The following is a 25987-nucleotide window of genomic DNA, read 5'->3' as shown; positions in this document are numbered from 1 at the left end:
TGTAATCAGTCTCAAGGCCACAAGTTTTTTTGTTGCTTCAGGCTGCACTGGCTTGTAAACAACCTCAATAATTCAAGCTTTTTGAAATTGAGTTAAGCACTGGTTCACACTCAGGAATTACTCTTCAAAATACGGCAATGTTATGCGTAGATAGAAAGATCTTGCATTTATATATCTCCTACAAACTTAGGATGCCTCAGAGTAATTCACATCTAATAAAGAACTTATAAAGTGTGATCATTTTTGCAATGTGGGAAAATAAAGCAGTCAATTTGTGCACAAAGTCCCACTTGATAAATGATTAAATAATCTGTTTTCATGATGTGGGTTGATGGATAAATGTTGGCCAGGCCAAAAGGAAATCTATAGTGCTCTTCTTCAAAAAGTGACAAGAATATTTTATATCTATTTGAAAGGGTAGATGGGGCCTCAATCTAATGCTTTATTCAATAGATGGCACTTCTAAGAATAAATCACCCCACAACTTGTATTTACATAGCGGCTTTAATATGGTAAAACATCTCAAGATGCTTCACAGGAAGCATTATCAAAGGTAATTTGATTCTGAGCCATATAAGGAGACATTAAGGCAGATGACCAAAAGTTTGGCCAAAGAGGTAGGTTTTAAGGATGAGAGAGGGATACAGAAGCAGAGAGATTTAGAAAGGGAATCCCAGAGTTTATGGCCTTAGCAGCTGAAGGCACAGCTACCAATAGTGCAGGGATTAGAATCGGGAATGTTCAACAAGAGGCCAGAATTGAAGACCATAGATATCTTGGTGGGCTGGAGGACATTACAGACACAGGTGAGGCCTCGATGGATGTGAAATCAAAGATGAAAATTTTAACATTGGAGCATTAGTTAAACAGGAGCTAATGTAAGTCAGTGACCACAGGGGTGATGGGTGAACAGGACATGATGCCAGTTAGGACACAGGCAGAATTTTGGATGACCTCAAATATATGGATGGTAGAAAATGGGAGACTGGACAGATTGGAATAGTTAAGTCTCAAGGTAACAAAGGCATGAACAAGGGTTTCAGCAGCACATGAGCTGAGGCAGGGCAGAACCATGCAAAGTTAGAGGTGGAAATAGTTAATATGTGGTATGGGATTGGAAGCTCAGTTAAAGGAATAGGCATGGGAATGAAAGAGTGAGCAGTTATGGATTAGCAAATCTACAGAAATAGTGCTTGCAAGTAATTTCAGATACAGAGTATTGCCATCATATTCAGTTGCTAATCAGGCCTTTTAAGATCACAGCTCTAAATAACCAAACCCTGAGGTCAGAGAACAATTTTAAATTACTTGGAAATTTTAGCCTCCAGGTCAATATATATTTAAACATTACTCACAATAAGTCAAACAATGCACAATGATAACTACAGGAGCGTTATGTTATGTTCTTCACAATGTATGATTAAGGCCACTGATCTAAGGAAGTACTAGTGAGTTTAATGCTATCTAGACTCCCTCATTATAGGTGTTTGAATGCAATACTTGGAAGTGTGAAGGACAGGAAATTCATGCGAGAAGTACAATTCGTTTTCTTATGTATAAAGCAAATTTCTCTTGTATATAGCCATATAAGCTGTGTAGCAGACAGAAGTCAGTTAAACAGGCTGCAGATATCTTGGTTCTGGTATTTTGAAAACCTTAATTTCTTTGTATGCTTTTCCTTCCAATGGTGACAGAAAAAAAAACCTGCACTCGTTGGTCTCCCATGACTAGAGGCACAGATTTAAAGTTTTGGACAAGAGATGCAAGGGGAAAGTGAGAAAGAACATTTTTTCTTAAACACAACGAGTGATAATGAAATCAAACTCACGGGGCAGAAACATCCCAGATTTGCACTAAGAGTGGTAGCGGGCAGGTAAAACGGCATTTTACCCGGCAGCCACAATGGTGGCTTCTAACACCGTATTTATCCAAACCTGCCGCATGGCGGGTAGGCTCCAATTTGCCCACCATGCCATCACCTCGATGCTTCATCACTCCAGGCGCCATTTTTAAAGTACAGCTGCGCACACACTTCTCAGTGCTTCCAGCCCAGGACCGCTGCAAATAAGACATGGCCCTGAAAGGCAAGAAGACTGCAGCCCCCCAGTTTAGTGACGCGCTCCTCGAGCACATTTTGGACGCTGTAGAGGTCCATGATGTCCTCTACTCCTGCTCTGGCCGCAGGAGGGGCAGCAACATTACCACTCCAGCTTTGAAGGTGATGACAGTGGTGATCAGTGTCAATGCTGTACAGAATAGGTTGGCCATCCAGTGCAGAAAGAGGATGAATGATCTCATCCGTGCAGCCAGGGTAAGGCGACCAGCTCATCACTCTAAACTCACACACTCACAAGGCCATCACACATTCACTGGCATCTCACTCACTGCCAGCTCAAGGGACATCATCACCCATTCTCACACACCCCCTCACATCTCCATCTGGCCCCATCTCCTCTGGAGACTGCCTCCTCAGCCTTCAACGTCTTGAGGCTACTTGCACAGGTCAACTTGTGCCCCCACACACTCTGGGGTACTCCCCTTGCCCAGTGCAACCTCCACCCTGCAGTCTCTTCCCTTGCCTGAGGCCATTTCTTCCCCTTCCCCTAGCAAGCCCTAGCCCTGCAGCCGTACAAAGCCAACCCCACCTTCGGGCTGGTCTGGTAGATAGAGACCTGCCTGTGAACCCCCGTAAAAGTGTTGCGGTGATGTCTGTGAAGCCTGGCACTTGACTGTCAGTGCTGTCCAAAGCAAGATTGGCAAGCAAACCTCGAAGTCCCAAGTGAAGTGCAGCTTCCCAGGTGCATGTCACTTTTGTGCAGTTGTGAAACACGTCAGCGTGACTAACAATCCAGCGTGGGGGGGGGGATGAGTCCGGCAGGCTAGCCTTACAATGATATGCAGATGTACTGCGATGAGGTTCCCAACGTCCGATGGCGGGAAACGCAGCCTGCCATTGATGGGCTGAGCGGACGATCGCAAACTGGTTTCACGACGTCGTGAAACAGTTTTTTGGCCTTCTCGCCATGTTGTCCGCTCACGATGCCGAGCATGCCCGACGCCAGCGGGCATGGACGATTCCGCCCGCTGCCTACAAAAATGGTGGAAGATGAGGTAATGGATGATTCCAAAAGGAAATTGGAAGGGCACTTGAGGGAAAGAAACTTGCAAGACCATGGGGATATGGCAGGGGAATGGGGCTGATTGGATTGCTCTACAGAGAGCCAGCATGGACTTGATGGGTTGAATGGCCTTCTGTGCTGTAATGATTCCTTGGACAGAATTTAATGTCCCTTGACTGAGAGTTTGGAGGCAGGGGAGAGGTATTTGATTAGGCAGGAGGGCACAGGGTGCCCGCTTAAGTCAGGGACAGGAAAGCTTGTACAGTCTTCCTGCTCAGATGCTAACTGAGACCTTTAAGTGGGCAATTAATGTCCACTTAAGGGCCTCATCTTTCCGCCACTGATATTCATGGGAAGTTGCCATGCGGGGAACCAGGAAAGCAAACCCATGGGCTTCTGAGTGGGCTTTTTATTCAAAAGCATCAGTGCCTGACTGAGGGGTCTGGCATCGGAAAGGGGGTTCCACTGAGAGCCACTCTACTGCCCTTTCTTTCAACCCCTGCCTAGCCAGCAACCCCATCCCACCCACACTCACCTGTGGCCTGGGTCTCTTGTCAATTCTAGGCCTCTGGTGGATGCATGAGCAGCAGCAGCCACCTCCCCAAGAATGTAGAACTGCTGGCCTCTGATTGACCAATGGCTCTCGGGGAGCGGGATTTCCGCCCCACAGTGTCCTAAATCCTGAGGGGCATCCAACGCTGGCCACAAGTGCCTGATGGGCAAGACCCTTTCGCAAATATTAAATTTTGCCCCAAGACTCTAAGAGATTTCCGCACATGGAAAATAAACTTGTGTAAAACTATGTAAAGTTGGAAATAAACATGTAATACTGTCTATATTATAAATGTAAATATCATTTTTATATTTAATGTAGATTTAGTGCACTGTTGCTCTTAGAAAATTTGAGGTTGCATTTGACAAGGTGTGAATTATATCCTGAACCCAGTTTGGTACATTAAATAGCTGATTAAGATCATACTTTAGCTAAATAGTAGTAAATTTAGTTTATGCAATAGCAAAAAAACAGGCTTTTTAATGAATTGACAACCTGTTTTTCTTTCCCATAAAATGCGCTGATGATTAACGCGACTTACAAAAGACTAATTTCAGACCCATCATGTCTCACAGCAGCAAAAAAGTCTTTATAAACTTACTCTTATAACTTCCAGTTCTTTGCTTCTTTGCATTAGTTGCTTTTCCAGTTCCACAATTTTTTCCATAGCTTCATTTTCGGTGTCTTGCAACTTTTCTGACAACTGAAATTAGAAGTTTGACATATTTTAGTTCTTGTTTAGTGCTCATCAATACCCGGTCCAACAAAATTAAAATTTAGCCTGCTTTCCTGATAGATCAATTATTCTGGTCGATAGAAAACTTAACTATACAGAACACCTTGGTCAATGCCATTTGTAACTCCTCAAATAATAAGCATCGCCAACAAGTGAGAATCTAACCACCTCCTCTTGACACTCAATGCCATTACATTAATTAAAACCTACACCGTCAACATCCTGGGGTTCACCACTGACCAGAAATTTATCTGGACCGTCCATGTGAATACTGTGGCTACAAGAACAGTTCAGAAGTTGGGAATTCTGCAGACAGTGACTCACCTCCTGACTCCCTAAAGCCTGTCCGCCATCTATAAGGCACAAGCCAGAAGTGTGATCAAATACTCTCCACTTGCATGGACGAGTGCAACTTCAACAACATTCAAGAAGCTCAACACCATCCAGGGCAAAGCAGCCTGCTTGATTGTCATCTCACTTACCACCTTAAAACATTCAGTCCCTGCAATGCCAGTGCACAGTGGCTGCAATGTGTACCATCTACAAAATGCACTACAGGAACTCGCCAAGGCTTCTTCAACAGCACATCCCAACCCATGACCTCCAGCACCTAAAAGGACAAGGGCAACAAGTGCATGGGAACACCACCGCCTGTAGGTTGTTTCAAACACTGGGCTTCATAAAATGGTTATGTTTTAAACTATTTTAATTCAAGGTAAAATGGAGTAATTTGGGAGGCATATGTGGCCACCTACAAAATCTCCCTGGTTACAAGCCCATGTGACCTGCTTATTATGGAGACAGAAACTCAAATCAAAGCTTCTTCAATGTGAATGTAAATTTTAACTCCTAGGCAAAAAGGAGACGACAGCTGGTCTTACTGTGTACAGGCCTGGATTTTCACCGCTTCGGGTTGACTTGAAAGCCCCTTAAAAATGGAAGGTGGGTACCGATTCTGGGATTCCCAACCCTATTACCAGGCTGAGAGATTTTTGGGACTGCCTTTAAAGGGTACGGGCTGCTTCCTGCCAGAAGCCTGCATCCGGCAATCCCGACCTGCCCAGCTCCATTGCAAAGAAAGGTATCTCCTACTCCTCCCCAATTTTTATGGAGTTGGGCCGGCTTTTAAAGAGTCATGGTTCACAGCCCCTTGGAGAGTAGTGAACCCCAGTGTGCATGAGAGGAGCTTCTAAAAAATAAGTTCAAAAGGTCCCCCTCATGCCCCCTTATTCCAAGTTATGCACTCCACCCACATTCTATGTCCCCTCATGCCCCCTATGCTAAGCTCTGCCCTTCCAACCATCCCTTCAGGCCCCTCATACCCCCTCTACCAAGTTCTGCACTTCTACCTGTTCCCCCAGGCCCCTCATGCCCCCTATGCTAAGCTTTGCCCTTCCAACCATCACTTCAGGTCTCTCATATCCCCTCTACCAAACTCTGCACTTCCACCCACTCCCTCAGGCCCCTATGGCAAGCCTTGGCACTAATATGCCTATTGACCCACTGCACACTTCCTAGAACCAATGTAAGCATAATATATAATGGGATGTCAAAAAGAAAGCTTTGAAAGAAATGTAATCCGTTGATAAGTTTCTCCTATACAAAAAAGAATCTGGACAGTAAGCTAATTAAAGTGTCAATCATCCAGGCCCTTTGAAGTTTCAAAAACCACAAACACTTGAAACCAATTAAGTTATGTTAACAAACAGTGAAATTGACCACACAGAGATCAGACAGTCCGAGCTGTCAATCAAACAATATTTCCACTGGGGTGCAGGTGTTCTGTTATTCTAATAGATTTCTGGGCTCTCAGCCAAGCCTCATTATCTACACTTGGCTGAAAGCCCAGACATCTATTAGAACTACAGAACACCTCCTCCCCAGAGCAAGAAATATTTGATTGACACCTGGCCCCCAGCAATGAAGATCCCACCTTGGCAGGCACTTTCTTCTGAGGTGGGCAGGCTGAGCCAGGAATTTTGCTGACTCCCCTTACCCACCTCAAGGATGAAAATCCAGGCTACAGACACTCAGGAAGGGAGATAGAAGACCCACAACAATGCCCAGCAGAAGAAAAGGACTGTATTTGGGTTATTCACCAAGCACAGTGCTGGTGAGAATGGATTCCGGTTTCGACAAAACAAATCCTGTGGAGAGTTAAAGACTAAGGAGTCGCCTGAGGGTACCTTGCAGCTAGAAGTCCATTCAATTATGCTCAGATGATTGAGTGAAGGGATTCTGCTTAAAAGGTTCACCCTGGTGGGGCAGAGAGGAGAGACCCTGTTAAAGCCAGGAGGAGATTGGGACATTAAACACAAGACTGCATTTCTGCTGAGAGTGTGGTGTAAGGCACAAACATGGTATGAGGTTTTTGGTCGTGTTAAGATTTTAATGGGGAATACTTTTTCTGTAGCTTACTGTATTAATTGCCTGCTAAGTAATGTTTAGTCAACATAGATTTGACTTTGCTTTTCACAGTAAAAGTCTTAAAACGTGACACTTTGTTATGTGATTCTTTGCAATAGTCACTGGGAAAATCATATATATTTTTTTTAAAGTTATCGGTCGCTACAAAGTTTCTCTCCAAGTCGCATGCCACCCTGATTTAGAACTATCGCCGTTTCCTCACTGTCACTGGGTCAAAATCCTGGAACTCCCTCCCTAACAGTACTGTGGGTGGATCTACACCATGTGGACTGTAGCAGTTCAAGACATCTCACCACCATCATCTCAAGGGTAATTAGGAATGGACAAAAAATGCTGGGCTTGCCATTGACACCCACATCCCATGAATGAATAAAAAAAATACTTTTGAATGGCAGTCACTGGTGTCAGGTGAGCAAACGCAGTAGCCAGCTGTGTACAACAAAGTCTCTCAAACAGAAAATCACCAGTTAATTAAGGTTTCAAATCACTTCACTGCCAGTTTGGACACAGCCTGGTTATGATTATTTTTGTGCACCAAATAAGAGGTGCAGCTTTTTTTTAAAAAAATTGTCCACTGAACACTGTAACTCATAACTACATCCGACAGCACTGACAAGCTAATCTGCACTACAAAATGTTCTTTGAAGTCCTGCAGAATCTCACAATCTATCAGAGCTACAACGTCACAGCTGTCTACTTATAATGGCATTCTGCACCAATCAAAACCTTTGCATTATTATCCAGTAATAATGACCTAATCCTTTTTAAGCTGACCTGTCTTAACCATTTGATCCTGAAATTATTTCCCAGTATTTCAAGGAAATTAACTAATTATTTTGTGGTTGTAGCTAATCACTAAATGTAGTTTCTTAATCATATCGACTGGGCACTGCAGCTCTCATTGAAAATTTAAAGCAATGATTACATGAGAAATGTTTTCTTCCAGTTCTTCCACCCTCTCCAAGGCAGCATTCTTGGTTTCAGCATCTTCCAGTAATGCACCCACATCAAACACGTTGTCCAAGTAGGCCTGAATCTGCACCTGCAGTTTGTCACTCTCTGTATTTTTTAGTTTCTAAAAAACAAAGACAATTCCTCAACATTACAGTTCATATCAAGATACCAAGCTACTTTTAAATATAGGTCTAAAGTTCACTTTAAAAAAAAAGCTATTGGAATAAGGTTATGTAATAAGTGGCTAGTATGATTTGTGGACTGCACTATTCTCTCTTCTCAGCTTTAGCATGCACTGAATTTATATTTTTGGGTGGGACACAGTATTAGAGAATAGGCTTTGTGTATTAATCACTCCTACAATTCTGTAAGGGCTCTATTCCAATCCCCCAGCTTTTCTCTCTCAGGCTCGTCTGCTCTGACAATGTCACCTTCTATACCAGTGCTTCTGATGTATTTTCCTTTTAATCAGGTAAGTGTGAGGTGTTGCATTTCGGAAGGAAGAATAAAGATTCCACTACATCTTGGAAAATAAAGGTCTAAATGGAGTAAAGAAGCAAAGGGATCTAGGGATGCATATATACGTATCACTAAAAGTAGTGGCGCAGGTCAATAACACCATAAAAGCAAAGGAAGACAGCACCAGGCCTAATTTCTAGAGGAATAGAATCAAAAGGCAAGGAGGTTGTGTTAAACTTGTTAAAGAACCTTGGTTAGACCACACTTGAGTACTGTCAGCATGTTAAAAAATGGATATTAGAGGCACTGGAGAAGGTGTAATAAAGATTTTCTAGGATGATACCAGAATGGAGAAGTTATATCTATCAGGAAAGGCTGACCAAGTTGGGTCCCTTCTCTATAGAAAAATGAGAAGGCTTAAGAGTGACCTGGTTGTGGCGAGTAGCATAGACCTATTTAAGGAAAAGCTAGATAAACACATAAGAAGGAGAGAAAAGAATACATATTTTGATAGGATTATATGACATAGGATGGGAAAACAGGGAACTCATGTGGAGCATATACACCAGCAAGGGCCAGTGGGGCTGAATAACCTGATTCTGAAATGTATATCCTACATAATTTAGAAGGGAATGGGAGATGCCTTTGAAATACCTATTCTCATGTTAATGTTTGAACGGCAGCACTGGACAAAAGAGCATAGAATGTAAATGTCTGCATTTGAGGCAGTAACAACAATACTTTCGCTCTAAACAGGATATATCCTGTTTAATCGAGTAAAACAAAGGAATCTAAATGGTTACTGTTTATTCATTCCTTTTCAACTATATACAAAGTCTCAGACAATTTTAGATCAAGACCTTCTTACTAAGTTTATTAATGCGATACCATAAGTTACAGCTGGGATGGAACACATTAATAATTCATAACAGTTGTCTTGACATAGTTCCATCCTCTTAAATCATTCCTTTGTAAATGACATAATTTCTTTAGGCAATTAAATTATTGCCACATCTTCTCTATTCTCTTCTGAATTTTTGGAATTAGGAGTTATCTTAACTATTCATGCCATTATACCGCTAACAGTTTCTGAATTAAGGTAAAATGATCTAGGTTCCAGCTGCTGTCCAAGACATGACCAATGGCAATTACATTGACTTGTGTGTGTGTGTGTTGCAGGTGAAGTCAAAATCTGCTGCAACAGCCAAAAAAACTCAAGACAAGAAATATAATCTTAAAACTTCTAAATCAAATATTTTTTTAAATATTGCTAAAGACTGCTAATTTAGTTACAGTGACAGAAACTTGGATTCTGGATAAGAAAATGGAATAATCTTGTTAAATAACCGGCATTGATTACTAAGTAAAAGAATACCCACATCCAGGTATTCATCGAGTCCTAGTTTGGTGAACTCATATTGGAGATGCACTCGGAAATTCATATCCTCTACAGAATGGACCACAATGTTAATAAACTGCATACAGGCCACCTAGAAGCAAAGGGAGATAAAAAAAGACATTATAATCAGGGAATTATATTCTTTAGACCTAGCACTGATGGAGAAATAAAAAGCATACCTTCATCCTATAATAATTGATGTTTCAATTTGAATTGAAAGCCATCAAATCTCACTAAATAATGTAATTGTGGTTTAAAGCACTTGTCACTAATATCGGTTTGTTTTTGTACTGTAAATTGCATTTGCATACATTTAATAATCCCTTACAGATAATGGAAATTGCCTGATAATTGAGGGCTATTATCTCAAGAGCAATTACATTTTCTGATACAACCTGTTGAATATTTTATCAACGTCAGGAATACATCATTAACACATTAAAACCACAAAGTCTTTCAAATGCAAAGCATATTACCAAAGAGCCTAGAATGATTTCAACCTATTGGGATTCTTTTGAAATAGACAAGTTATTAGCTGTTGACAGTTAAATTCAGGCAAATGGGATGTATTTGGTTGGAACGATTTAATTTAAAAAATAACTTTAGGAATAAACGGTTGAAACAAACAACGTAAAATTCTGTACATCAGGTGCACTGCTTTTTCTTACACCAGGTCACCAAAAAAACTGAAGCCATAACCAAGGGCAGAATTTTTCCCTCGTCGGGTGGGCGTGGCGGGCAAGCCCGACTGTGATTTCACGCTGGCTGGCCAATTAAGGGCCCGCAAGTGTGAAACGCAAGCTGATAACCTCAGTGCTGCTGGGGTGGGGGCGGGAAAAGCGCGAGTGCTGAAGCGTGCACATCTGCGGTGGTGTGCTCAGTGAAAGCTCCCTGAAGCACAGAGCTGCCTCAGGGAGCTGAAGATTTTTAATCTGAAAACTAAAGATTTTACATATGAGATAAACATGTCCCCACATGTGATTCTGTCACATGAACAGGAACATGTAAAAAAGGATGTTGAAAATGTTCTATTGCTTCTGTAGTAAGCGTTGGAAACCTCATCCCACCCGTGGATGAGGTTTCGTTAAAAATGCGAAGGCCGCCTGGCCTATTCGCCTGTTCACCAACCGAACGATTGAGCAGGCAGTGAAAAATCCAACTTTATTAATTACTTAATGGACTTAATAGGCCTCTTAATTGTCAGCAGGCACGCCCGCTGACCGAAAGATCGCGAGAGGGCACGATGACGTCATTGCGCACTATTTCGCTCTTTTTCGGGTCGGGCGCACACCCGCCCGACGAGGGAAAAATTCTGCCCCAAATTACAGTCCTGGGCATATAAGTTGAAAGATCTGGGGTTCTAGCAATCACTATGAGTAATATGTCTAGCTCTGATCACTGAGATCAAAGAGAGGCATTTGAGGTCAGGAGAGCATGCAGAAAAGAGCTCAGAGTCCGACCTGTGGTGTGGAAAGATTGAGCAATGAAGAAAGACTAAGGCTGGGATTTTCCGGCCCCACCATGGCGGGGCCCACTGTGGGGAATGCAGCGAGCCAGCCAAAAGTCTACTGACTTTCAGTGAGACCGGACGATCCCAGCAGCGGGCGGGGCTGGAAAATCCCGTCCTAAATTTTCAGCCTGGAAAGGAGGCAACTTAGAGGTTAATAATTAGTAAATGAGGTATGCAAAAGGTTAAATCATAATTGTGTTCCTCCTATTATTTTAGTGAGACTGTTCAAAAGTTTGATCAGTTAAGAAAATGGCGATATAATGCATACAAATCGCATGACACAACATTTTACATCATGGAACTCCAGTGTCACAGAATTATTTTTCAGCGTGATCAGATTGTTCACTGGAAGAAATATTATTCATGTTGCAACTCTGTCATTTCAATCTGTTAGGCGGCTGTGGTCTGTGATACAGATCCAGACACGCTGCACCATCACTCAATGATTTTATCCAACATTTCTTTTTGTGTTTTAGTCCACAGCAGAGCATTCTCGCTGATCCTCATCCATCATTGATAATCTTCTACACACTGACAGTTTAACTACTGTGGACTAATGGATCAGGTCAAAGCTCTGCACTCCTGCTACATCCAGTTGTGGATGGAGGTGGACAATTAAAGAACTGACAGGAGTCGTCATCTTCATGAACATCGCCATCCTCAATAATGGTGGAGCCCAGCTCTTCAGTGCAAAAGAAAAGGCTAAAGCTTCAGCAATATGTGTCCAGCGGATGGTCCATCTTGGCCTCCTCCCGAGATCTCCAACATCACAGGTCCCAATCTTCAGCCAATTTATGGAGCCATTACTCCACATGATATCAAGAAATGGCTGAAGGAAATGGATACTGCAAAGGCTATGGGTCTCGATAATATCCTGGCTGTAGTACTGAAGATTTGTGCTCCTGAACTAAGCCACGCCCCTAGCCAAGCTTTTCCAGTACAGCCACAACACTGGCATCTACTCGACAATGTCAAAAATTGCCCAGATGTGTCCTGTCCGCAAAAAGCAGGACAAATCAAATCCGGCCAATTACTGCCCCATCCGTCTACTTTCGATCATAAGCAGAGTGATAGATGGTGTAACTGATAGTGCTATCAAATGGCACTTATTCAGCAATAACGTGCTTATCCGCCAGGATCACTTGGCTCCAGATCTCGTTTTAGCCTTGTTGAAACATGAATTCCAGAGGTGAGGTGAGAGTCACTGCTCTTGACATCAAGGCAGCTTTCATCAAGCAGCCCTAGTAAAATTGACGTTAATAGGAATCGGGGGAAAACTTATCATTGGTGGAAATTATACTTAGCTCAAAAGAAAATGGTTGTGATAGTTGGAGGTCAATCATCTCAGTCCCAGGAGATCACTGCAGAAGTTCCCCAGGGTAATCCCCTAGGCCCAACCATCTTCAGCTTCTTCATCAATGATCTTCCTTCCATCATAAGATCAGTAGCGGGGCCATTTGCTAATGATTGCACAATGTTTAGCACCATTCATAATACCTCAGATACTAAAGCAGTCTCTGCCTGCCTGCAGCAAGACCTGGGCAAGAGTCAGGCTTGGGCTTATAAATGGCAAGTTAACACTCGCGCCACACAAGTGCCGGGGAATAATGTGGCAACAGTGGAATGCAGCCCCAAATTACTTACGGGCATTTTGAACTTTTTAAGGAAGATATGTGTTTTTTTTTTAAAAAAGCATACAAGCAAAGACACTGAACAAAAGATGGCTGAGAATGTAAAGTAACCACCTTCCGGAAAATTCCTATGTGGATTATATTTGACAGACTAGTCCAGAGAGAACATGGAATGTCGCACCTAAAAAGGTGTCAAAGCCTACTTCAGACAGACATACTTGAAAGGAAGAGATGAAATGCAAATGACTGAACTTCAATCTCCTGTGGTTGCAGAGACAATGGAGACTAACTACCACATCTCAGCAGAAAGCATCTCCTGTTGAATTATATCTCAGAATGTGGTAATGATCTGAGTTGAAAGAAAACAGACTCTGGGCAAAAGACATGTTTGTTTTTTTCCCTTCCAGGAATACACAAGGAAAGGGGTTAAAAAGCTAGAACTGATCTGGGCATTCTAGTTCTGGTGTGCTTATGAAAGTCACAGCAGAAGATTGACTAGGCACCCCTTTGTAGCTTGTAAGCAAAGGCTCTCTCCTCTCCATTGCTGGAGGTAAGTCAGCAAAGCCACAATAAAAAAGGGATTGGACAGTTTCTTCAGCTAACCTGCAGAACCAAGAGTCTCCAAACCCAACTGCAAAACTGCCGAAGTCAGCTCTACTGGAATCACCCAACTTAACCGCTGCAACATATCGCCATCTATGCCTCACGGACAAGCCAGAGGCTGATTTGTATCTCTTTTTTAACTTTTATTTGGGCTGAACTTCTCATTTCTGATCTGTGTGTATGTGTGTTGTGTTTTTATTATTTCCTTCTCGGGTTTTAGTAACTAGGGGCAGAATTTTCTGCCTGTCGGGCGGGCGGGCCCGACCCAATCTCCGGCAGACGGGGGGCCGATCCCTGCCAGATAAACAGGCCGCACCGTCATTTTACGTGGGCGGGCCAATTAAGCTATGCGCTTCCTGCGCGGGCAGGGAGGATTCCCCAAAAGTGAGAGTGCGCTCTTTCGCACATGCGCACGAAAGAGCGCACATCTCCCTGAGGCAAAGTGCAGCCTCAGGGAGATCGCTGACACTTTGAAAAAGATTAAAAATAGAAAAGAAAAATCCCCTAACATGTCCCCCTCATATGACAATGTCACATGAGATGGGACATGTTCGTAATTTACACTTTAACTTTATTAAACTTTTTAAAGCCCTGCATGAAACCTCATCCCGCCGGTGGGTGAGGTTTCATGTTTTTTCTATTTGCCGCTGGGGCTCCTGGCCTGCCCACCAACCTTAAGGTTGGACGGGCAGGTCCTTTAATTGGTTAAATGATCCTGTCAATGGCCTCAATTGGCCACTGACAGGTCGGCGATCCCGCAGCTGATTTTGCTGCGCCCCCGCCTTCCTGGAAATTTAAATGGGGGGGGTGACGTCGGGTGTTCCGCCCGACATCATCCCGCGTCATTTTATGCGTTGGTGAGCGGGCCACACCCCCTGCTTGCTAGCGGCAAAATTCTGCTCTAGGTATCAACAGGGGGAAGGGATCCCTTTTAAAAACTTTATTAACTTTGTTTCAATCAAACGTGGGGATCAAATAAAATAGGGGAGCCAGCTCATTCCTCCTCGCCCAGGAGCATAGCAAATTGGGGTATCTCATCTGGGAGGATAACAAATTGGGGTCCCATTTGGGAAGTTATCAAATTGGGGGATCTTGCCCAGCGCCAGTTATAACAATAACCATCACCAACATTCAGTGGCATTACCACTGGTGAATCCCCCCACCTTCATCATCCTGGGGGTTACCACTGACCAGAACCTGAACTGGACTAGCCATTTAAATATTGTGGCTACACGAGCCAAGTCAGAGACTGGGAATCCTGCAGCAACTAACTCACCTCCTGACTCTCCAAAGCCTGTCCACCGTCTACAAGGCACAAGCCAGGAGTGTGATGGAATATTCCCCATTTGCTTGGACGAGTGCAGCTCCAACAACACTCAAGAAGCTGAATACCATTGAAGACAAAACAGCCCATTTAATCAGCACCCCATCCACGTTCACTCCTTAAACATTCCTTAAATATTCACTCCCTCCACACTGGCGCACAGTGGCAGCTGTGTGCACCATCTATAAGATGCACTGCAGCAACTTGCCAAAGTTTCTTCGACTGCACCTCCCAAATCCCTGATCTCTACCACTTAGAAGAACAAGGACAGCAGGTGCATGGAAACTCTACAAAGTTCCTCTCCAAGCCACTTACCAAGCTGACTTGGAACTATAATCGCATTCCCTTCACTATAGCTGGGTCAAAATCCTGGCACCCCGCGCTAACAGCACTGTGAGTGTACCCAAACCATAGGGACTGCAGAGGTTCAAGAAGGCAGCAGCTCACCACCACCACCACCACCTTCTTTTGAGCAATTAGGGATGGGCAATAAATGCTGACCTTGCCAGCAACACCCACATCCCATGAATGAATTTAAAAAATCGTAATGTTGCTCAAATCGCAATATGGATATGTATTGTACCCCTGAAAAAAATGAGATGAGATATTTGTAGACCAAATCTGATATCTATAGATACTGCACAGCTCCAACATTTTCCTTAATGTCCACTTCCCCAGTATAGGAATTTGTCTGGAGAGGTGCTACGTGACAACAAAGGAGCAATGAAGGGTGCAAGATTTATTAAGTTAATAAGATGTTTACCATGAAGTCAATGTTATTGTCTTCATTTCGGAAATGTTCCATTAGCTTTTCAAATCGGTACTTTTCACCACACACCTGAGGAGAGATGTAAAATGAGAAAAAAAATTAAACAATTCCATTTAAACACTAGAGGGTGCTCTATGTACAGATTAGGAACAAGACTCACAACCATGTACCATTTTAATGAGCGAATTGGCAGTATACAGCAACTGTACACACTATAATTTTCTCCGAATGTTGGTAAATCAACTGTAAAATAATAGTTATTTCTGTAAAATAAACAAATAACTAGTTAGACAGCACATAATCCACACAGTTGGTTCACTGGTACCACGTAATTTAGCTGTGCATCAGTTTCTAAACCTAGGAGATAACCTTAAAATCTCTCTTCATTGGCATTTCTCATTACATACTCTGCAGTTATCCAAGAAAATAGCAAAAATCACGATGTGTGATTTGCATGGCAAGGAGATGCAAGGGCTTCTGAATGAGCTGAAGGTGGAAGTCTCCCAGCTCTGTGTTGCCAAGGTAACAGGAGGAGGCTGCATCCAAGCTTCCAAGACCTGTATTGTTTGTAAGTCTGTTGCTGGAGACTTTAGGTTCTCACTCTACATCTGACAATAAAGAGGTTTCACATAAGAAAAGAAAGGCAAGTTTTTGGATCTCAGGCCCAAGAAGGTTAAGGCAAGTCAGACAAATTAACACATGACTATGCATTCCCAAAACAGCTGAGTAAAATATTACCCAAATGTGTAATACAAATTTGATGCAAATATAACCTTCAGCAGAGCTCACTGCAAAAACACATTGAATTAAATAACAATTGTTTGTGTTACATACTTCATAAAAAACAGGTTACGAGGGAAAACACCAGGAGGACAGGCCTTCAAATAACAGACTGATTTATGTGAACACTAAATGAAAAAGAATTTTAGCATGTCACTTCATTTACTTAAGATAAATTAAATTATTGTTCTACTGAACTGACGAAGCTGTAAGATGCATATTCTTAATCGTGTGAGAGCTGCAACATTCATTTTCCCAGCAGTGGTTTAGTCTCATCTATCAACCATCTTTTTTTGAAACCACTAATTTTCTCTCCCCTTCTACTCAGAAGTAATTGACTTCTTTTGGTACAGCTGCACAAGTGCCAAGTGCCTTTTCGTATTTGTCAAATGGCCATTATTCTTGTCCAAACGTAGACAGAGAGTTTTGGCAGACTGCACAACTCTGGGGGCATCGCAGGCAAACATATTCCAATCCTAATCCTTAAACTACGTAAAAACTTTCAAGCAGGAGTCACAGGACAACTAATAGGAGCAGAACACTGTTCAATTTTCCATTCCATAACCCAAGGGTAATGAAACCAATTATACCATTTCTATTGCTGTTCTGGCTGATCTCACTAACTCAATTCCTACCAGGGATTGAACCTGTGATCTTCTTAGTATGGTTTAGCTACACACTAATTTAACCATCTGTGCCCTCAGGAGAAAAACGTTATCTTCAGCTTCTTTCTATATGTCCAATCACCATATAATCTGTATAGATAAGAGTTCATTGTATGCTGTTCAAACTAGAGTTGCAATTTAGGATTTGAATAATATAACTTCCAATTATGTTTAATATTCATGTATTACTTATGATTAATTTAAATACTGTTCTTTAATCCAGAATTTTCCCTGTGGTTGTAAAACATGTGCAAAATGTAGTTAAATCACTGTGCAATAGTTGAATTCAATAGTTATTCATATCTATTTATCAATTATACAGATGATTATAATTGCTTGATGCTCACACCCAATTTATTGCAGTTATAGAATGCTCCATAAGAGAAACAGACCATTTGGCCCACCAACTCTGTGCTGATGTCCTTTCCACATGAGCCACCAGTCTAATTCCACCCTCGGCTTTCTCTACATACCCTGTAATGTTCCCCTTCTTAAAACAACTAATTCCCTTTTGAAAATATATTTTATGGACTCCACTTTAACAATGGTTTATGGCAGAGAAGTTTCCCAATTCATTACTTTAATTTGTTAGCTTCATTAATATGTTTTGATAGTTTACAGATGAGCCATTTTTGAGGTGTCATGTGGCAGAAGCACGATGCAAAATTCTTTAAAAATGGAGACAAAACTATAATTTGAAAAGAAGAGCAGCTGAGTTCAGAACTTACAAAAGTAAGAATAGTTAACTTGAGTACAGAGGATGCTCATCACTTAAAGCTTTTCCCCCAAGTTCAGTGACCTCATTGGTTTACATTAGTTTCGGAAACATTCCGTCTCAGAGAAAGAGGGAAATAATGGCTCCACAGCTCACAACAATTTTAAAATATGTTCTTGAGCCACATTCTTTGCCCTACACTTTGTCCAGTTTTGAACTTGGTAAAGGAAAAAGGTTCTATTTCAATGTAATTTCATACTTACTTGGCAGGGGAGAGAGACCAGGATCAAGAAGATGGTTCTCCCAGGACAAGTTGAGTTCGCAAAGTTCTGGGTTTGATTTATTTTTGGGATGTTTCAACTCAAGTTTTCAGCCTTCCACCCTTTGGTATTAGAAGCTTAACTGCAGTTGTTAGTTTTCCATCTGGTTGGAGCTTTAATGCCTATCCAAGAATGAGGTGCTGACTGCAACCAGCAACTGGACCCCAAACTAGTGGATGCATAACACCATTAGGATGGTGGTGAAAGGTAGTGAAAGATCCGTTCTGCTTCTGCTTTGGTTGTGCAGGAATCACAGACTAACATCTATATTCCACCAAGATTTATATGGTTAGCACTAGTTAAACCATACATGACCTGCTGAGATGGTAGTCCTGATAATGGAAAACTTATAAATGGAAATAATCTGGAGATGGGCCCTGAAGATTTGAAGCGATGGAGCTGTGGTTATTTCCTTTGGCAGCTTGTTCCCCTGTGGGATTGTCCATGGGAAGAAAGATTGTTGATACTGTCTTGGAAACAAATGGTCTTTGTAGTTTCTGTGGATGGCTACCTTGTATGTTGTCACTGAAAGAGGGCACCAGGTACTTGTTTCTGCCAATTCCCACCAGTCTATGCCATGTTTTATAGAACATGGTCAGTCTAATTTTCTCCCTCCCTTGCTGTAGTGACTCCCATTCCAAATCTTTGATCAAGGATGTGACACTGGTGTATTTCCCACACTGATTTGTGCACAATTCATGCAACACATGTTTGGATTGGTCAATCTTATTTATATATTTTGCCATATAAGAATCTCACACACAACTTGCATACTCCAAAACTGGACAAACAGATGCTTGGTAAGCTATAACTCTGATATTTTTGTTGCAATACAAAGATTCCTCCTCAAAAATCCAAAAACCCTGTTTGCTTTGGATGCTACCTGCTGAATGTGGAATCTCAGGTGAAAACTGCTTTTCAGATGAACCTGTATGGTTGTATATCTACTTGCTGGAGAATTTGATCACAGAAATTAAAGCTGTTGGTGGATCCTTTTGGTTGGTAGTACACATGACATAGTATTTTTTAATCATTGAATGCCAATTCCCATTGGTCCTGCCAATTTTACAATTCCAGAAGAACATCTTGCAATGAATTGATATGATCTTGAGTTTTCTCTGATGCATAAACTACGCAGTCACCTGTAAAGAGTCACACCTTGTTTTTTAACTTGTTGGGATGGTTTTCTTTGTGTACGTCAAGAATAGTAGAAGACCCAACACAGTTCCTGGAGGCACCCTGGAAAGGAGATCTCTAGGAGAGAATGACTCCCCATCACACACCAATCTCCACCATCCGAGGGGGAGCAAGTGCCAGATCCAATTTGACAATGCCTCTCGACTCCATAGTATTGAAATTTAAACAAGAGCTTCTCATGCAGAGCTTTGTCGAAGGCTTTTGAGAAATCCAGTATTGCCATGTGAGTACTTCAATCTCTTTCGAGACTTGAAGCTAGGTCATCACCGTCTGTACAATTGCGTTTCGATAGATTTTTTTTCGACCAAAAGCCTGGATTTCGGAGCTTCAAAGTGCTTCATGACATGAGAACGAACAATTTGCTCAAGCAATTTGCACATGATGCTGGTGAGAGATACTGGTTTGTATTTTTCTGGCTGATCCACACCCATTTTTGAATATGACACAGATGTTATCTCGTCTCCACTGGTCTGGTAAGTAGCCGATGTTGATTGACTCTTGAAAGAGATTGGTCAATATTGGAGCCCATTCTTCAGCTGCTAACTTGAAGATCCAGGGAGGTATTTCATCTGGACCTGGAACTTTATTTGGATTTATTTCTTGCAATATTTACAAACCCTTTCTTTACTTATAATGAGTTTTAGTGTGTCTGTACATGGTCACTGTCTAAGCTGCATATGTGTGTTCAATCTTATCTGGTAAATTAGTGCTTCTACTTTACCTTTAGGATCATAGGGCTGAATTTTCCCCTCGTCAGGGGGTGGGGTTGTGCGGGGACTGGCAGGAGCGAGCACAAACCCGGTTGGCGCTCCGATCGGATCTGCGCCACCATTTTACGTGGGCGGGTCAATTAAGGCCCGTCCAGCGTAACGCTCGCCCAGAAGCACTGAGCGCTCCCTGTGCGGGCGCAGAGGGATTCCCCGAGTTGGGGCCAGCGCTCTTACCTGCACGTGCGCGAAAGAGCACAGAAATCTCCCTGGGGCACAGAGGTGCCTGAGGGAGATCAGTTTAAGGTTTTAAAATTTTAATAAAGGAAAAAAAACTTTTAAAACATGTCCCCTCATGTGACAGTGTCACATGAACTGGGACATGTCAATGAATCTTTTTATTAATTTTTATTGAATTTTAAAACACTTCATGAAACCTCATCCCACCCGTGGATGAGGTTTCATGAAATATGCAAAGGCTGCCTGGCCTATTCACCTGCCCACCAACCTTAAGGTTGGACAAGCAGCTCACTTAACTGTTTTAATTAGTTTTTGAACAGGCCTTAATGGGCCTTTGACAGTTTGGTGGGCGTGCAGCCGAGTCAGCTACGCATCCGCCAAACTGAAAATCTAAATGACGTGCGGTGACATCAGGACACCCGCCCGACGTCACCGCGTGTCATTTTATGTGTCAGCAAGCAGGCCCTGCCCCCACTCGCCAACCGGAAAATTCTTCCCATATATAACTCTATTGTCTATTTTGATGTCTGAAATGCCCATTTCTTCCTTTCTTAATGAATGACCAGAAGCCTCCTTAATGGTGGTCATCAGATAGTCCGAAACATAACCTTGCCTTGTTTTGTTGGGAGCTTTCTTTACTTTCCTCTAACAGGTTTTGTATTCCTTCCAGTCCTCTGCATCCCCAGACAACTTAGTCTTGTTATAAAGATGCTGTTTCTTTCTGTATAGACTACAGTGTTCTCTATGGAACCATGGGAGGTTTCTCCTGTTGGATGGTACGTAGTTATCCATGGCTTCTGGCAAGGAATTTTGCAGTTCCAGGATTGACTTCCTGTTTGTGTCCCGAGCGTTCACGGTCAGATCCACTGACGTCAAGCCGATGTTTTTCTCTGACCACTGCCTCCTACTAGCCAATTGTCACCTACAGGAACACCAGAGGGTTGGCAGGGGGACATGGAAGCTGAATGTGAAATTGCTGACCCCAGGAAACATTGAGGAATAAGTGTTGGGGAATCATAAAAACCCTCTTCTGAGTCCCCGGCATCTGGTGGGGAGCAGTCAAGGTGAACATCGAGGTCCTTTATCCTCCAAGGCGTTCAGAAGGCCGGAGAGAAACAGAGGGAAATGTCCCAACTCCAGAAAAGCAGGCAGATTCTGCTCCTACCGGAGTCGATGGGGATCAGGTTAAGGCGGACCTCCAAGAGGTGAAGAGCAAGTGGGCCTCACTCTTTGCAGCAGAGGCCTCCGAAAACATCTTCCAGCCCAGAGTCCAGTCAATGGAACAGGATGAGACACGCTCCCATTTCTTCTTCCAAAAGGTAGAGAGAGCGCTCCGTGATCAGTAGCCTGAAGGAAGATGACGGCACAGTAACAACTTCGCTGCCTGACATACGAAGGATCCGCATATCCTTTTATGCCTTTTTGTATGATATGAAGCCCACAGACAGCACAGCTTTCCAGTCCTTCCTGTCTCTATCACAAAAGTCTTAGAAGACAATACGCAGGAATGTCTGGACAAACCACTAACTCTGGACAAGGTGATAAAGGTCATCAGGTGATTCAAGATGAGTAAAACTCCCAGAAGCTTACTGGCCAAGCTGTATTCAACCCCTATAGGAGTGAATCAGCTCAGACCTGCTGCAAGTGTACGAGAGCATGCTTCTGGCTGGCAGCATGTCAGAATCCATGAGGAAAGGCAGCATCACCCTCCATAGGCGAGAGGGAGCAAATTAGAAGTCAGAATTAGAAATGCACCAGGCATACCTAAATGTGGGAAATCAACCTGGTGAAGCTGCAACACAATATTACCTGCGTGCCAAACAATGGTAGCAGCATATGGTAGACAGAGTTAAGCAATCCCACAACCAACAGATCAGATCCAAGCTCTGCACTCCTGCCACATCCAGGCGTGAATGGTGATGGCCAATTGAACAACTAATGTTGAACTAATGCTCCACAAATATCCCCATCCTCAATGATGGGGAGCTCAGCACATCAGTGCAAAAGAGAAGGCCAAAGCATTTCAACTATCTTCAGCCTGAAGTGCCGAGTGGATGATGCATCTCAGCCTCCTCCTGAGGCTCCCAGCATCCCAGATGCCAGTCTTCAGCCAATTCGATTGACTGCACATGATATCAAGAAATGGCTGAAGGCACGAGATACTTCAAAAGCCATGGGCCCTAACAACATTCCAGCAGTAGTACTGAAGACTTGTGCTCTAGAACTAGCCATGCCCCTAGCCAAGCTGTTCCAGTACAGCTACAATACTGGAATTTACCCTGCAATATCGAAAATTGCCCAGGTATGTCCTGCCCAAAAATAAAAGATGAGAAATGCAATCCAACCAATTACTGCCCCATCAGTCTACTCTCGATCATCAGTAAAGGGATGGAAGCGGTCATCGACAGTGCCATCAAGTGGCACTTACTCAGAATAATAATAATAGACTCTATGAGTCTATAAGCCTATAATAACCCTCATCACTAGTGCTCAAATTAGGTTCCGCCAGAGCCACTCAGCTCCTGACCTCATTGCGGCCTCAGTTCAAACATGGACAAAAAAGCAGAACTCAAGATGTGAGGTGAGAGTGACTGCCCTTGACATCTAGGCAGCATTTGACTGAGTGTGGCGTTAAGGAGCCCTAGCAAAACTGAAGTCAACCGGAATCGGGGGAAAACTCTCTGTTCGTTGGGGTCATACCTAGCACAAAGGAAGATGGTTGTTGGAGGTCAGTTATCTCAGCTCCAGGACATCACTGCAGGAGTTCCTCAGGGTAGTGTCCTAGGCACAACCATCCTCAACTGCTTCATCAATGACCTTCCCTCCATCAAAAGGTCAGAAGTGGGCTTGTTTGGTAATGACTGCACAATGTTCAGCACCATTCGCGATTCCTCAGATACCGAAGCAGTCCGTGCCCATATGCAGCAAGACCTGGACAACTTTCGGGCTTGGCTGATAAGTGGCAAGTACCATTCATGCCACTCAAGTGGCGGGCAATGACCATCTCCAACAAGAGAGAATCTAATCATCTTCCCTTGACATTCAATGGCATTATCATCGCTGAATCCCTGACCAGCAATATCCTGGGGGTTACCATTGACCAGAAACTGAACTGGACTGGACTAGCCATATAAATAAATACTATGGCTACAAGGGCAGTTTAGAGACTGGGAATGTTGCAGCGAGTAACCCACCTCCTGGTTTGCAAAAGCCTATCCGCCATCTACAAGGCACAAGTCAGGAGTGTGATGGAATACTCTCCTCCACATGTCTGGATGAATGCACCCCAATAGCACTCAAAGCTCGACGCCAGCCTATTTGATTGGCATCCCATCTTAAACATTCCCTCCCTCCACCACTAATGCACAGTAGCAGCAGCGTCTGTACTAAAACATGCACTGCAACAACTCACCAACGCTCCTTCAACAGCACCTTCCAAACCCATAACCTCTACCACCTAGAAGGAAAAGGGCAGTGGATGCATGGGAACACCACCACCTGCAAATTCCTCTCCAAGCCACACACCATCCTGATTTGGAATTAGATTGCCATTCCTTCACTGTTACTGGGTCAAAATCCTGGAACTTGTTCCCTAAAAAGCACTAGATAGTGACTGCAGCAGCTTAAGAAGGCAGCTGACCATGACCTTCTCAAGGGCAATTTGGGATGGGCAATTAATGCTTTCTGATCCATTCTGTAGTCAGTAGGGCTATCCTCACTCCCCTGTCTTGCACGTGTGTTGTGTCAAATCTCTTGTTAAGTCCATTAGGTAAGACGCAGACATAAAGGGAGTAACAATCCCAGGCAATGGAGACATGGACGATGTCACCATCTTCTGCTCGGATCCGCGGTCAGTGAACAGACTGATGAACATCTGCGGCCAGTTCGAACTGGCCTCGAAAGCTGAAGTAAATCATGGCAAAAGTGAGGTCACACTCTTTAGGAACTGGGCCAACTGATTCTCTGTCCCCTTCACCATCAGGTCAAACTACCTGGAGGTGCTTTGATATGGTTTGAAGGGGGGCTGGGGTGTGCACCAACTGGAAGGAGCATGTAGCCATGATAAAACAAAAACTGGACATATGGGAGCAACATTCCCTCTCCACGGCAGGCAAGAACCTGGTCATCAGGTGTGAGGCACTCTCGGTGTTGCACAAGTCCGGCCCATCCCCCGCTCGTGCACTGTGGTGATCACCTAAGCCATATTCCGCTTTGTCTGGAGATTGAAAATGGACCTTGCCCGCAGGGACACGATATACAACCATCTAGATAAAGGGGGAAAAATGTATCCAATGTCACCCTCATCCTGATGACCACCTTTGTGTGTGGCTGTATCAAGCTGTACGCAAACACCAAGTGTCATACGTGCTGAGGTTCTACCTGTCCCAGTGTTGCAAAGGATAGGTCTGGCCAAGCTGCCACGGAATGTTCTTTCAGTTGGATCATGCCGTACCACCTATCCCTCGTGGGGAAGTTTATGCAGAAAACACCTTTGACCATCAGTCAGTGGTCTGCATGTAACATCCTCAAGGCCCCGCAGGAAAAGGAGAAGGCGGATCCTGCCAGGTGGTTTCCTGAGCAGGCTTAGAATGCCTCTTCACCAGAACCTTCAAAAAAGCACCAAGACATAGCTTAGCTGGTGGTGAGAAGGGCCCTCCCCATCCGATCCTTCCTGTACACCCAGAGGGCGGAATCGTCCCAGATTTACACGAACAATGTTTTTCCCTCCGGCTGCAATGGTGGGTTTTTTCAAGCCTTATCGCCCCAAACCTGCCACATTGATTATGTATTCCCAAGATACATGCAGTTTCGATGGCGGGCGGGCTCTGATTCACCCACCATGCCATCACCTCGCTGCTTCATCACGCCAGGCACCACATTTAAAGTACAGCCATGCTCAGTGCTTCCAGCCCAGGACTGCAGCAAAGACGACATGGCCCCAAAAGGCAAGAAGACTGCAGCGCTCGAGTGCCTTTTGGACACTGTGGAGGGCCGCTGTGATGTCCTCTACTCCCACTCTGGCCATAGGAGGGGCAGCTACATTACCACTCTGGCTTGGTAGTCGATGACAGTGGTGATCAGTGCCAATGTTGCACTGAAGAGGTTGGCTATCCAATGCAGATGGAGGATGAATGACCTCATCCATGCAGCCAAGGTATGGCAATAATCTCATCACTCTAAACTCGTACACTCAAGCTCATCACACATTCACTGGCATCTCACTCTCTGCCAGCTTGAGGCGCGTCACCACTCATTCTCACACACATACCCTCACATGTCTATCTGGCTTCATCCCCTCTGGAGAGTGCCACTGCAGCCCTCTCCATCTTGAGGTCACTTACACAGATAAACATGTGCCCCTCCACACACACCCTGGGATACCCTCCTTCCCCAGTACAGCCCTCACCCTGCAGACTCTTCCCTTGCCTGAGGCCACTTCTCTCCCTTCCCCAAGCAAGACATGGCCCTGCAGCCATTGAAAAGCCCACCAACCTATGGCTGATCTGGTAGGTAGAGGCCTACCATGAATCCCCCTAAAAGTGATGTGGTGCTGTCTGTGAAGCCTTGGGGGGGGCGTGGAGAGAGAGAGACTGGACGATCGCAAACTGCTTTCACAACATCGTGAAACCAATTTTTGGCTCTCTCACCATATTGTCCGCTCATGCCACCAAATGCGCCCGACGCCAGCGGGCACAGAAAACCCTGGCCAGAGTCTCACCCCCTTCACACGTTGTCCTTGAGGTGGCTGTGTTGGGTAAGAGACTGTTGTCCACCTCCTTTTAGAATGTACCTTTGCAAAGCAGGTGTGGAAACAGATGCAGTGGTTTTTGTTGAAGTTCATCTCCAGAAGCTCCGTGACGCAGGACTCTTGTGCTCTA

General features: G+C 43.8%; 1 protein-coding gene across 6 annotated transcripts in view; it reads right to left on the bottom strand.

Annotated features, from left to right (window-relative positions):
• The window catches only part of LOC144686670 (formin-like protein 2), a 266760-nt gene that overhangs the window by 33498 nt on the left and 207275 nt on the right, over window positions 1-25987 (bottom strand). For all 6 annotated transcript variants that reach the window (XR_013577971.1, XR_013577972.1, XM_078552178.1 and 3 more), the window contains exons 10-13: window positions 15479-15553; window positions 9628-9738; window positions 7761-7910; window positions 4274-4375 (exon numbers count right to left, since the gene is read on the bottom strand). Coding sequence is in view for 4 of the 6 variants with exons in the window: in XM_078552178.1 (XP_078408304.1) it covers window positions 4274-4375; window positions 7761-7910; window positions 9628-9738; window positions 15479-15553 (438 nt within the window). In the remaining 2 variants the exon portion in view is untranslated. The remainder of the gene's footprint in view (window positions 1-4273; window positions 4376-7760; window positions 7911-9627; window positions 9739-15478; window positions 15554-25987) is intronic.

This window comes from Cetorhinus maximus, chromosome 11 (assembly GCF_964194155.1).
Source record: "Cetorhinus maximus chromosome 11, sCetMax3.hap1.1, whole genome shotgun sequence".
Lineage (NCBI taxonomy): Eukaryota > Metazoa > Chordata > Chondrichthyes > Lamniformes > Cetorhinidae > Cetorhinus > Cetorhinus maximus.
This window is presented reverse-complemented; position numbering and strand designations above follow the sequence as displayed.